This window comes from Lithobates pipiens, unplaced genomic scaffold (assembly GCF_037356315.1).
Source record: "Lithobates pipiens isolate NorthernLeopardFrog02 unplaced genomic scaffold, aLitPip1_a1.2 Scaffold_28, whole genome shotgun sequence".
Classification (NCBI taxonomy): Eukaryota; Metazoa; Chordata; class Amphibia; order Anura; family Ranidae; genus Lithobates; species Lithobates pipiens.
This window is the reverse complement of record NW_027507789.1, coordinates 221929062-221943696: the sequence shown is the minus strand read 5'-3', so window position 1 is coordinate 221943696 and position 14635 is coordinate 221929062. Positions and strand designations below refer to the sequence as shown.

The window sequence follows — 14635 nt, the reverse complement described above, 5'->3', positions numbered from 1 at the left end:
TGTTTACAGTCTCCAAGAAACACCCTGTAGCATGTTTACAGTCTCCAATAACCCCTGTAGCTTGTTTACAGTGTCCGATAACCCCTGGCATGCTTGCAGTCTCCAATAACCCCTGTAGCATGTTTACAGTTTTCGATAACCCCTGTACTATTCTCACAGTCTCGAACAACCCTTGTAGCATGTTTACGGTCTCCAATAACCCTTGTACTATGAAATAAGAAAGGGAAATAGACTTGGCGCTATACCGTTTGGTTTAGAAAAATTAATAATTAATTATAGTTTATATAAATTTTCCAGCGTGCTGGTAAGTAATAAAAAATGAAAAACTATCTGTTCATGCCCAGCAGTAATCTCTAGTGATTATTTATATATCTGCTTCTTTATAAATGCCATAAAGTGCTAACAAACCATAAATAAACATGCGATTCCTATACTTAGGTATTAAAGTGCAAGTGCCAGTGAAAAAACATGTGCGAAATTTAAGTATTAAAATGCACAGATTCAGCTACATTTAAAATAAATATATGATTGATTAACAATTTTGCATGTCATATATCAATTAGTGAACAAATCAGTGTATTGGTGACACAATTAAATACCATGTGACTAATGGCCCGTGAGAAAATAAATAATAAAAATAAAAATTAAAAATTAAAAAGGTGAGCAAACTGAAAAATTATAAAAATTAATAATAAATGGCACATAAAAGTGAAAAATTAAAAATTTTAAATTAGAAATTAGAAAAAAGAAATATATGATAAAAATTGATTTAAAAATAATAATATAATAAACGATGGAAAAAATCTTCTGTGAGTGTCTTTAAAAAAAAGGGGGGGGGGGGGGGGTGACTGCAACTGCTGCTCCCAGTGCTCAGTGACTGCTAATGTGATTGCTCTCATCAGAGGTATACCCCCATCCGGGGTGGATCAGCCTCCACAGTATAAGCCACTGTGTTGCTCTCTGGCTTTTCTCTGCTGTGGTCCTAGGGGTCCCCCGTTCCTCCGTTGGATATGGATATGGATATGCCTCTTCCTTGTTGCATATAACGTGGCACGATATACCAACGGATGAACGGGGGACCCCCAGGACCACAGCAGAGAAAAGCCAGAGAGCAACACAGTGGCTTATACTGTGGAGGCTGATCCACTCCGGATGGGGGTATACCTCTGATGAGAGCAATCACATTAGCAGTCACTGAGCACTGGGAGCAGCAGTTGCAGTCACCCCCCCCCCCCTTTTTTTAAAGACACTCACAGAAGATTTTTTCCACCGTTTATTATATTATTATTTTTAAATCAATTTTTATCATATATTTCTTTTTTCTAATTTCTAATTTTTAATTTTTAATTTTTCACTTTTATGTGTCATTTATTATTATTTTTTATAATTTTTCAGTTTGCTCACCTTTTTAATTTTAATTTTTATTATTTATTTTCTCACGGGCCATTAGTCACATGGTATTTAATTGTGTCACCAATACACTGATTTGTTCACTAATTGATATATGACATGCAAAATTGTTAATCAATCATATATTTATTTTAAATGTAGCTGAATCTGTGCATTTTAATACTTAAATTTCGCACATGTTTTTTCACTGGCACTTGCACTTTAATACCTAAGTATAGGAATCGCATGTTTATTTATGGTTTGTTAGCACTTTATGGAATTTATAAAGAAGCAGATATATAAATAATCACTAGAGATTACTGCTGGGCATGAACAGATAGTTTTTCATTTTTTATTACTTACCAGCACGCTGGAAAATTTATATAAACTATAATTAATTATTAATTTTTCTAAACCAAACGGTATAGCGCCAAGTCTATTTCCCTTTCTTATTTCATTTTACTGTTTCACCCACACTGGGTGGAAATTGAATAGAGGCCGCTCATACCAGAACTATACTAAACTGCTCCATAGCGCGACCTCACGCCCTTCTCTTGCCTTTTATTAACCCTTGTACTATGCTCACAGTCCCCTATAAACCCTGTAGCATGTTTACAGCCGCCAATAACCCCTGTAGCATGTTTACAGCCTCCAATAACCCCTGTAGCATGCTTGTAGTCTCCAATAACCCATGTAGCATGTTTACAGTCTCCAATAACCTATGTAACATGTTCAATGTCCCCAATAGCCCCTGTAGCATGCTTACATTTTCCAAAAACACGTAACATGCTCACATTCTCCAATAACCCATGTAACATGCTCACAGTCTCTAATAACCCATGTAACATGCTCACAGTCTCCATTAACCCATGTAACATGCTCACATTCTCTAATAACCCATGTAACATGCTCACAGTCTCCATTAACCCCAGTAACATGTTTACAGTCTCCAAGAAACACCCTATAGCATGTTTAAAGTATCCGATAACCCCTCTAGCATGTTTAAAGTGTCCGATAACCCCTCTAGCATGTTTAAATTGTCCGATAACCCCTGGCATGCTTGCAGTCTCCAATAACCCCTGTAGCATGTTTACAGTCTTCGATAACCCCTGTACTATGCTCACGGTCTCAAACAACCCTTATAGCATGTTTACAACCTCCAATAACCTTTGTACTATGCTCACAGTCACCAATAAGCCCTGTAGCATGTGTACAGTCTCCAATAACCGCTGTAGCATGTTTACAGCGTCCGATAACCCCTGTAGCATTCTCCCAGTCTCCAATAACCTATGTAACATGTTTAATGTCCCCAATAACCCCTGTAGCATTTTTTCAGTCTCCGATAATCCCTGGCATGCTTGCAGTCTCCAATAACCCCTGTAACATGTTTACAGTTTCCAATAACCCCTGTAGAATGTTTATTGTCTTCAATAACCCCTGTAGCATGTTTACAGTCTCCGATAACCCCTGTACTATGCTCACAGTCTCGAATAACCCTTCTAGCATGTTTACGGTCTCCAATAACCCCTGTATTATGCTCACAGTCTGGAATAACCCCTGTATCATGTTTACAGTCTCCAATAACCCCTGTAGCATGTTTACAGTGTCCCCTGACCCCTGGCATGCTTGCAGTCTCCAATATTCCCTGTAGCATGTTTACAGTTTCCAATAACCCCTGTAGCATGCTCACAGTCTCCATTAACCCATGTAGAAAGTTGACAGTCTATGGTTATCTCCCATTGCATGTGTGCAGTCTCTGATAGCTTTCTGTGGCTTTCCAATCACTGAATAATATGTTCGATCCTTTGGTGATGTCATGGGCTGCACTGATGATCCCCTAGCAAGAAAGTTCACCACCACTGCTTTAAACTAACCAGTGTGACAATGGAAGGAATTATTGCGTACAACTAGAGTGCAGTACTGCACTGCTAATACACATTCAGCATCATCCTTTCAATCTAGTTGAGCTGCTGAGGGAGTAGACTCAACAGGTCGGCCCAGACTACCCCGTGCCATGCAACTACCCAGCTTTTCCCTGTAGATTCTGAAGTGTTCCAAGGACAGCAAGATGCAACCCCTCTGCTGCCTTCTGGGTCTGCCCCTGAGCCTCTACCCCATTGGTCAAAGCTAATAAATCTGCTATTAGCAACTGTACTGATAATACACTACAAGTGATACAACTGTGCTATCCCAACACTCACCTCTTGGTGGCGTAGGTGTCGGTCTGAACCAGCTTGTAGATCACGGACAAGATTTTCATGGTAAGGGCTATGGGTCCAAAAAAGTAACAATGTTATTCATTTTATTTGGCCAATCCCATCTTTATACCATTGTGTTACCTACGTAGAACATAAGATACAGTGCCTTAAAAAAAAGTATTCACACCCCTTGACATTTTCCACATTTTGTCATGTTACAACCAAAAACGTAAAGGTATTTTATTGGGATTTTATGCGATAGACCAAACACAAAGTGACACATAATTGTGAAGTGGAAGGAAAAGGATAAATGGTTTTCAAATGTTTTTACAAATAAATAAGTGAAAAGTGTGGGGGGGCATTTGTATTCAGACCCCTTTACTCTGATACCTCTAACTATAATCTAGTGCAACAAATTGCCTTCAGAAGTCGCCTAATAATAGTAAATAGAGTCCACCTGTGTGTAATTTAATCTAAATATAAATACAGCTGTTCTGTGAAGCCCTCAGAGGTCTGTTAGAGAACCTTAGTGAACAAACAGCATCATGAAGGCCAAGGAACACACCAGACAGGTCAGGGATAAAGTTGTGGAGAAGTATAAAGCAGGGTTAGGTTATAAATAAAATCTCCCAAGCTTTGACCATCTCACGGATCTCTGTTCAATCCATCATCGGAAAATGGAAAGAGTATGGGCACAACTGCAAACCTACCAAGACATGGCCGTCCACCTAAACTGACCGGGCCGGGCAAGGAGAGCATTCATCAGAGGAGCAGCCAAGAAGTCCATGGTAACTCTGGAGGAGCTGCAGAGATCCACAGCTCAGGGGGGAGAATCTGTCCACAGGACAACTATTAGTCGTCTCTCCACAAATCTGCCCTTTATGGAAGAGTGACAAGAAGAAAGACATTGGAGAAAGAAACTCATAAGAAGGACAGCGACCCTAAACATACCGCCAGAGCTACTATGGAATGGTTTAGATCAGGGGTCTCCAATTTTTTTAAAGAAAGGGCCAGTTTACTCTCCCTCAGACTTTAGGGGGGCCGGACTGTGCCCAGTGGGAGTAAACAGTGCCCAGTCTTTGGCATTAGGGGGAGAAATAGTAGGTGTCAGACTGAGCAATAGTGCCCCATGTGTTGCCAGCGGAAGGAATAATGCCAAATCATTGGTGTCAGTGGCAGTTCTAAGAGGAGTCCTTTAATTCTCCCATTTAGAGTAGTGTATGATCCCATGGTTCAGAGAAACAGGATCTTCCATTCTATGGATAACGTAGGACCCACTAATTTGGGGTACTTTTTTGCAGTAAGTGGGCTTAGCACTATATGACCATATAACGTGACCAATACCCCCTGTCCCCCCCCCCCCCCCCCCGTATTTTTTTAATATGTTCAGGTTTTTTTACTAGCCTTGCAGGATACATGTAATTTTTGTATGTGTGCGCCGTAATATCTTTTTTTCTGTTTGTATGGTCTTATGGCTGTACCATCTCTTATGAATTTTTTAGGGTGTGCCCCCCAAATATTTGTTTGTTTATTATTGGCAGGAATAATGCCCCAAGGGCCAGAAAAGGCAGACAGGCAAAGGGACCTTTTTCCTGGCCCTTGGGGCATTATTCCTGCCACTGGGCCACAGTTTGGAGACTGGCCCAGTCACAGTCCAGACCTAAATCCCATTGAGAGTCTGTGGCAAGACTTGAAAATCGCTGTTCACAGACGCTCTCCATCCAATCTGACAGAGCTTGAGATATTTTACAAAGAAGAATGGGCAGAAATGCCCCTCTATAGATGTGAAAAGCTGGTAGAGACACCCCCAAAAAGACTGGCAACTGTAATTGCAGAGAAAGGGGGTTCTACAAAGTATTGACTCCGGGGGGTGCCATACAAATGCCCCCCTCCCCCCCACACTTTTCACTGATTTATTTGTAAAAAATGTTGAAAACCATTTATTATTTTCCTTCTACTTCACAATTATGCGCCACTTTGTGTTGGTCTAAAATCCCAATAAAATACATTTATGTTTTTGGTTATAACATGACAAAATGTGGAAAATTTCAAGGGGTATGAATACTTTTTCAAGGCACTGTGTGCATATAAAAGGAAAATAAATGTTGAGCTAAAGAGCGCTGCCCTCCTCCAGTACATTGCATTTCCTTCTAGGTGACAGACTACTACTATCTCTACTAAGTACTATTTATTTCTTTATAGAAAAATTATAACATCTTCCCACACATCAGTAACCTTTACAGTGGGGAAGATTTATTAAAAATTGAGGAGCTGTATGTGGCCACTCCCCCTCTTCCACATCCCCCAGTGGGGGGGGGGGGGGGTACCAAGCTGATCCCGAGCATGCCTCACACCACTCCTAATGGTAAATAGTAATTTTATAATTCCTTGTGCTCACTTACCTGTATAAATGAAACAAGCTATTTACATACAGACATAGTAACTAGACTTCCCACCATTCACCTCTGCACAGCACTAACCAAAACGCGAAGTGGATCTGGGGCAGTCACTCCTGATTTTTCTGGTTGTACAATCCATCACCATTTGCAACCCAACCGAATCACTGAACCTGAAAAACATTCATATCAATAGACAAGGGGAAGACAAGACAGGCGCCCCTCCCTTCTGAAATACTCTGTTCTGCTGGAGGACTCTGCTCCTTCCTCTATAACTCTCCTCTCCTGAAATACTCTGCACTGCTGGAGGACTCTGCTCCTTCCTCTATAACTCTCCTCTCCTGAAATAATCTGCTCTGCTGGAGGACTCTGCTCCTTCCTCTAACACTCTCCTCTCCTGAAATACTCTGCACTGCTGGGGGACTCTGCTTCTTTCTCTATAACTCTCCTCTCCTGAAATACTCTGCACTGCTGAATGACTCTGCTCCTTCCTCTATAACTCTCCTCTCCTGAAATACTCTGCACTGCTGAATGACTCTGCTCCTTCCTCTATAACTCTCCTCTCCTGAAATACTCTGCACTGCTGGAGGACTCTGCTTCTTCCTCTATAACTCTCCTCTCCTATAATACTCTGCACTGCTGAATGACTCTGCTCCTTCCTCTATAACTCTCCTCTCCTGAAATACTCTGCACTGCTGGAAGACTCTGCTCCTTCCTCTATAACTCTCCTCTCCTGAAATACTCTGCTCTGCTGGATGACTCTGCTCCTTCCTCTATAACTCTCCTCTCCTGAAATAATCTGCTCTGCTGGAGGACTCTGCTCCTTCCTCTAACACTCTCGTCTCCTGAAATACTCTGCTCTGCTGGAGGACTCTGCTCCTTCCTCTATAACTCTCCTCTCCTGAAATACTCTGCACTGCTGGAGGACTCTGCTCCTTCCTCTATAACTCTCCTCTCCTGAAATACTCTGCTCTGCTGGAGGACTCTGCTCCTTCCTCTATAACTCTCCTCTCCTGAAATACTCTGCACTGCTGGAGGACTCTGCTTCTTCCTCTATAACTCTCCTCTCCTGAAATACTCTGCACTGCTGAATGACTCTGCTCCTTCCCCTATAACTCTCCTCTCCTGAAATACTCTGCACTGCTGGAGGACTCTGCTTCTTCCTCTATAACTCTCCTCTCCTGAAATACTCTGCTCTGCTGGAGGACTCTGCTCCTTCCTCTATAACTCTCCTCTCCTGAAATACTCTGCTCTGCTGGGGGACTCTGCTCCTTCCTCTATAACTCTCCTCTCCTAAAATATTCTGCTCTGCTGGAGGACTCTGCTCCTTCCTCTATAACTCTCCTCTCCTGAAATACTCTGCTCTGCTGGGGGACTCTGCTCCTTCCTCTATAACTCTCCTCTCCTGAAATACTCTGCTCTGCTGGGGGACTCTGCTCCTTCCTCTATAACTCTCCTCTCCTGAAATACTCTGCACAGCTGGAGGACTCTGCTCCTTCCTCTATAACTCTCCTCTCCTGAAATACTCTGCTCTGCTGGAGGAGGACTCTGCTCCTTCCTCTATAACTCTCCTCTCCTGAAATACTCTGCACTGCTGGGGGACTCTGCTCCTTCCTTTATATCTCTCTTCTTCTATAATACTCTGCACTGCTGGAGGACTCTGCTCCTTCCTCTATAACTCTCCTCTCCTGAAATACTCTGCACTTCTGGAGGACTCTGCTCCTTCCTCTATGGCTCTCCTCTCCTGAAATACTCTGCACTGCTGGAGGACTCTGCTCCTTCCTTTATATCTCTCTTCTTCTATAATACTCTGCACTGCTGGAGGACTCTGCTCCTTCCTCTATAACTCTCCTCTCCTGAAATACTCTGCACTGCTGGAGGACTCTGCTCCTTCCTCTATGGCTCTCCTCTCCTGAAATACTCTGCACTGCTGGGGGACTCTGCTCCTTCCTTTATATCTCTCTTCTTCTATAATACTCTGCACTGCTGGAGGACTCTGCTCCTTCCTCTATAACTCTCCTCTCCTAAAATACTCTGCACTGCTGGGGGACTCTGCTCCTTCCTCTATAACTCTCCTCTCCTGAAATACTCTGCACTGCTGGAGGACTCTGCTCCTTCCTCTATAACTCTCATCACCTATAATACTCTGCACTGCTGGAGGACTCTGTTCCTTCCTCTATATCTCTCCTCTCCTATAGTACTCTGCATTGCTGGAGGACTCTGCTCCTTCCTCTATAACTCTTCTCTCCTGAAATACTCTGCACTGCTGGAGGACTCTGCTCCTTCCTCTATAACTCTCCTCTCCTGAAATACTCTGCTCTGCTGGAGGACTCTGCTCCTTCCTCTATAACTATCCTCTCCTGAAATACTCTGCACTGCTGAAGGACTCTGCTCCTTCCTCTATAACTCTCCTCTCCTGAAATACTCTGCTGGAGGACTCTGCTCCTTCCTCTATAACTATCCTCTTCCTGAAATACTCTGCTCTGCTGGAGGACCCTGCTCCTTCCTCCAGAACACTCCTCTCCTGAAATACTCTGCTCTGCTGGAGGACTCCGCTCCTTCCTCTATCTAACTCTCCTCTCCTATGCGGGCCTGTCCTCTTGAATCGGCAGATCACTACCCTCCACCAGGCCAGCATGCTCCTTTCCTGTAGTAGCGCTGGTTGGGTCCAGCAGAAATACAGCTTACTCTATGTTGGTCCACGATGATCTGTTTTCCATAGTGAGTACAGGGGCTTCATTCCTGGACAGGCTCTCCAACACCCCCTGGACAATCCTCTCTATGGCTCCTATTACCTGAGGACTGAGAGACACAAATTGGTATATATTTATATACTGTACTATGCAAAAGTTTTAGGCAGATGTGAAAACAAATGCAGTAAATGAAGATTCAGACATAGAAGTGTTAATAATGTATTATTATCAATGAACAAAATGTAAAGTAAATGAGCAGTAAATGAGCCTTCTTCTAGGTAGACTTGCACACAGTCGTTGAAGGAACTCGGCAGGTAGGTTGTTCCAAACATCTTGGAGGGCTAAGCACAGATCTTCTGCAGATGTCAGCTGCCTCCAGTCCTTCTGTCTCTTCATGTCATACCAGAGAGACTCCATGAAGGTGAGATCAGGGCTCTGTGGGGGCCACACCATCACTTCCAGGACTCCTTGTTCTTCTTTACACTGAAGATCGCTCTCCTGACCAAATCTCCAACTGTATTTGCAGAAATGCTGCCCCAAACTTGCAGGGAACCAAATATTTCACATTTTGACTCATCAGTTCAGAGCACCTGCTGCCATTTTTCTGCACCCCAATCACTGTTTTCTTGCATAGTTTGGTGGCTTAGCCTCGTTTCCATGCCGAAAGCATGGATTTTTGGCCGCAACTCTTCCATGAAGACCACTTCTGACCAGACTTTTCCCGACAGTAGATGGGGGTACCTTGGTCCCACTGGTTTCCTCCAGTTCTGTGCTGATGGCACTGCTGGACATTTTCCGATGTGGAAAGGAAGTAAGCATGATGTGTCTTTCATCTGCTGCATTAGGTTCCCTTGGCCAACCACTGCATCTATGCTCCTCAATGTTACCCGACCACTGCATCTACGCTCCTCAACGTTACCCGACCACTGCATCTACGCTCCTCAACGTTACCCGACCACTGCGTCTGTGCTCCTCCACGTTACCAGGCTACTGTGTCTACGCTCCTCAATGTTACACGACCACTGCATCTACGCTCCGCAAAGTTACTCGACCACTGCGTCTATGCTCCTCAACGTTACACGACCACTGCGTCTACGCTCCTCAATGTTACCCGACCACTGCGTCTGTGCTCCTCCACGTTACCTGGCCACTGTGTCTACGCTCCTCAATGTTACCCAATCACTGCGTCTATGGTCCTTAACATTATCCGACCACTGTGTCTACACTCCTCAACGTTACCCGACCACTGCATCTACGCTCCTCAACGTTACCCGACCACTGCGTCTGTGCTCCTCCACGTTACCTGGCCAATGTGTCTACGCTCCTCAATGTTACCCAACCACTGTGTCTATGGTCCTTAACATTATCCTACCACTGTGTCTACACTCCTCAACGTTACCCGACCACTGCATCTGCGCTCCTCAGCGTTACCCGACCACTGCGTCTGCACTCCTCAGCATTACCCAACCACTGCGTCTGCGCTCCTCAGCTTTACCCAACCACTGCGTCTGCACTCCTCAGCATTACCCAACCACTGCGTCTACAGTCCTCAACATTATCCGACCACTGTGTCTACACTCCTCAACGTTACCCGACCACTGCGTCTATGGTCCTCAACATTATCCGACCACTGTATCTACACTCCTCAACGTTACCCGACCACTGCCTTTGCGCTCCTCAACGTTACCCGACCACTGCGTCTGCACTCCTCAGCATTACCCAACCACTGCGTCTGCGCTCCTCAGCATTACCCAACCACTGCATCTACGCTCCTCAGCATTACCCAACCACTGCGTCTGCGCTCCTCAGCATTACCCAACCACTGCGTCTGCGCTCCTCAGCTTTACCCAACCACTGCGTCTGCACTCCTCAGCATTACCCAACCACTGTGTCTACAGTCCTCAACATTATCCGACCACTGTGTCTACACTCCTCAACGTTACCCGACCACTGCGTCTATGGTCCTCAACATTATCCGACCACTGTATCTACACTCCTCAACGTTACCCGACCACTGCCTTTGCGCTCCTCAACGTTACCCGACCACTGCGTCTGCGCTCCTCAACATTACCCGACCACTGCGTCTGCGCTCCTCAGCGTTACCCAACCACTGCGTCTACAGTCCTCAACATTATCCGACCACTGTGTCTACACTCCTCAACGTTACCCGACCACTGCGTTTGCGCTCCTCAGCGTTACCCGACCACTGCGTCTGCGCTTCTCAACATTACCCGACCACTGCGTCTGCGCTCCTCAATGTTACCCGACCACTGCGTCTGCACTCCTCGTTACCCGACCACTGCGTTTGCGCTCCTCAACGTTACCCGACCACTGTGTCTGCGCTCCTCAACGTTACCCGACCACTGCATCTGTGCTCCTCAACGTTACCAAACCACTGTGTCTACGCTCCTCAATGTTACCCGACCACTGTGTCTACGCTCCTCAATGTTACCCGAACACTGCATCTACGCTCCGCAAAGTTACTCGACCACTGCGTCTATGCTCCTCAACGTTACCCGACCACTGCGTCTGCGCTCCTTAATATTACCCGCCCACTGAGTCTGCACTCCTCAACGTTACCCGACCACTGCATCTACGCTCCTCAACATTACCTGACCACTGCATCTACGCTCCTCAACATTACCCGACCACTGCATCTACGCTCCTCAACATTACCCGACCACTGCATCTACGCTCTTCAACATTATCTGACCACTGTGTCTATGCTCCTCAACATTACCCGAAAACTGCCTCTAGGCTCCTCAACGTTACCCGACTACTGTGTCTATGCTCCCCAACGTTACCCGACCACTGCCTCTACGCTAATCAATGTTTCGCAACCACTGCATTTACGCACCTCAATGTTCCCCAACCACTGCATCTACGCACCTCAATGTTCCCCAACCACTGCATCTACGCTCCTCAATGTTACATGACCACTGCATCTACGCTCCTCAACATTATCGACCACTGTGTCTATGCTCCTCAACATTACCCGAAAACTGCCTCTAGGCTCCTCAACGTTACCCGACTACTGTGTCTATGCTCCTCAACGTTACCCGACCACTGCCTCTACGCTAATCAATGTTTCGCAACCACTGCATTTACGCACCTCAACATTATCGACCACTGTGTCTATGCTCCTCAACATTACCCGAAAACTGCCTCTAGGCTCCTCAACGTTACCCGACTACTGTGTCTATGCTCCTCAACGTTACCCGACCACTGCCTCTACGCTAATCAATGTTTCGCAACCACTGCATCTACGCTCCTCAACATTATCGACCACTGTGTCTATGCTCCTCAACATTACCCGAAAACTGCCTCTAGGCTCCTCAGCGTTACCCGACTATTGTGTCTACGCTCCTCAACATTACTCAACCACTGCATCTACGCTCCTCAACGTTACCCAACCACCGCATCGATGCTAATCAACGTTTCCCAACCACTGCGTCTACGCACCTCAATGTTACCCAACCACTGCGTCTACACTAATCAACGTTTCCCAACCACTTGGTCTACGCTCCTCAACATTCCCCGACCACTGCGTCTATGCTAAACAATGTTCCCTGACCACTGCGTCTACGCTCCTCAACCACTATATCTATGCTCATCGACGACTGCGTCTAAGCTCCTCAAGCAATGCATTTATGCTCCTCAAACTATAGCTCTGACATTTACCGCAGTGCTGTACAGAGAACACTGAGCCAGTCACATCAGTCACTGTACCACAGGAGCTTACACTCTAATGTCCCTCCACCGTCACACACTATTATTATAATTATACATTTATATAGCTCTGACATATACTGCAGTCCAGTACAGAGAACACTGAGTCAGTCACATCAGCTTATATGCCACAGGAGCTTACACTCTTTCTCTCACCTGGTAATGGGCTCCACAGCAATAGTTGCCATTTCAGAGACCCCACTCTCGACTTTCAGCGCAGCCTGAAAGAGGGACATCCTGTGATGGTCCACACAGTCGAAGAAGTCTGGACTCCGAAGAAAAGCCATGTGCTGACCTGTCATAGAACAAGAAGACTGCAGACAATAAAAAAGAGAAACTGAACCATGTATGGACTGGTTTAGTTAAATAGTTAATCTGGTTAAAAAAAGACAAGTCCATCCAGTTCAACCAACAGAGGAAAAAGAAAAAACACACATTAAAATAGTCCTAAAATCTTTAGTCTTACAAATTCTACCTGCAACTGGACAAAAAGAGCACTTTTGGGCAGAGCGGTCCTTGAACGTGTCTACTTGTGAATGAACAGCAGGGGGAGCTCTCAGCCAGTATTAAAAAGCAGCCATTGCCCAGAATCACAGCCTCTGTCCACACTAATTACATGGGTTCCTTAAAGCGGGAGTCCGCCGTTTTTTTTTTTTTTTTTAAAGCCAGCAGCTACAAATACTGCAGCTGCTGACTTTTAAAATAATGACACTTACCTGCCCAGCGCGCCCGCGATGTCGGCACCCGAAGCCGATCTCTTCATCGTCTCTCGGGTGCTGCCGCTGCCATCTTGGGTATGGGAATCAGGAAGTGGAGCCTTGCGGCTTCATTTCCCGGTTCCCTACTGCGAATGCGCAAGTCGCGCTGCGCAATAAGAATGGTCCCCGCTGTCTCTGGGATCCGTGTGTTTCCCAGCAGACAGCGGGGGACCTTCGGAAAGGGGCGTAGATTCTGCGGAAAGGGGCGTAGCTTCTGCAGATATCTATGCCAGAAGTGGGTGCAGATACCTGTACTGTACAGGTACCTGCACCCCCCTCCCCCCTGAAAGGTGCCAATTGTGGCGCCGGAGGGGGGGAGGGTTCCAATGAGCGGAAGCTCCACTTTAGGGTGGACCTCCGCTTTATTGCGCAGCGCGACTCTCGCATGCGCAGTAGGGAAGGTCTGCTGCTTCCGTTTTTATGATGCCAATTTGCATATATACTCCAGAATGTTATGAAGAGCGATCAGATGAATTGCAATTAATTAACAAGTCCCTCTTTGCCATGAAAATGAACTTATTCCCATTAAAAAAAAAAAAAACATTTCCACTGCATTTGTGAAGAAGGCTTCAGGGCACCCAAGAAAGTCCAGCAAGCGCCAGGACCGTCTCCTACAGTTGATTCAGCTGCGGGATCGGTGGCACCACCAGTGCAGAGCTTGCTTGGGAATGACAGCAGGCAGGTGTGAGGACATTGGCACGCACAGTGAGGAGAAGACTTTTGGAGGATGTCCTGGTGTTAAGAAGGGCAGCAAAGAAGCTACTCTCCCGGAAAAACATCAGGGACAGACTGATATTCTGCAGAAGGTCCAGGGATTGGACTGTTGAGGACTGGAGGGAACGTAATTTTTCTCTGATGAATCCCCTTTCACATTGTTTGGGGCATCCGGGAAAAACCTTGTCCGGAGAAGAAAAGGTGAACACTACCATCTGTACTTTGTCATGCCAACAGTAAAGCATCCTGGGACCATTCATGTGTGAGGTGGCTTCTCAGCCAAGGGAGTGCTGGGCTCAATCACAACTTTGCCTAAGAACACGGCTATGAATAAAGAACGGTACAAAAACATCCTCCAAGAGCAACTTCTCCCAACCATCCAAGAACAGTTTGGTGAGGAACAATGCCCTTCCCAGCATGATGGAGCACCTTGCCATAAGGCAAAAGTCACAACTAAGTGGCTTGGGGTACAAAACTTCGAAATTTTGGGTCCATGGCCAGGAAACTCTCCAGACCTTAATCCAATAAAGAACTTGTGGTCAATCCTCAAGAGGCGGGTGAACAAAAAACCCCCCACAAATTCGATAAACTCCAAGCATTGATTATGGAGGAATGGGGGGGGGGGCATCAGACAGGATGTGGTTTAGAAGTTGATGGACAGAATGCCAGGGGAGAATTGCAGAGGTCTTGAAAAAGAAGGGTCAACACTGCAAATATTGACTCTTTGCATAAACTTCATGTCGTTGTCAATGAAATCC

The 14635-nt window shown here is 45.7% G+C and overlaps 1 protein-coding gene across 2 annotated transcripts in view; it reads right to left on the bottom strand.

Moving 5' to 3' along the window:
* The window catches only part of SPO11 (SPO11 initiator of meiotic double strand breaks), a 56255-nt gene extending 43559 nt beyond the window's left edge, over positions 1-12696 (bottom strand). For both annotated transcript variants that reach the window (XM_077458493.1, XM_077458494.1), the window contains exons 1-4: positions 12562-12696; positions 8672-8785; positions 6068-6156; positions 3591-3657 (exon numbers count right to left, since the gene is read on the bottom strand). In XM_077458493.1, the coding sequence (XP_077314619.1) occupies positions 3591-3657; positions 6068-6156; positions 8672-8785; positions 12562-12692 (401 nt within the window). In that variant the 5' untranslated portion in view covers positions 12693-12696. The remainder of the gene's footprint in view (positions 1-3590; positions 3658-6067; positions 6157-8671; positions 8786-12561) is intronic.
* Between the last annotated feature and the right edge of the window lie 1939 nt (positions 12697-14635).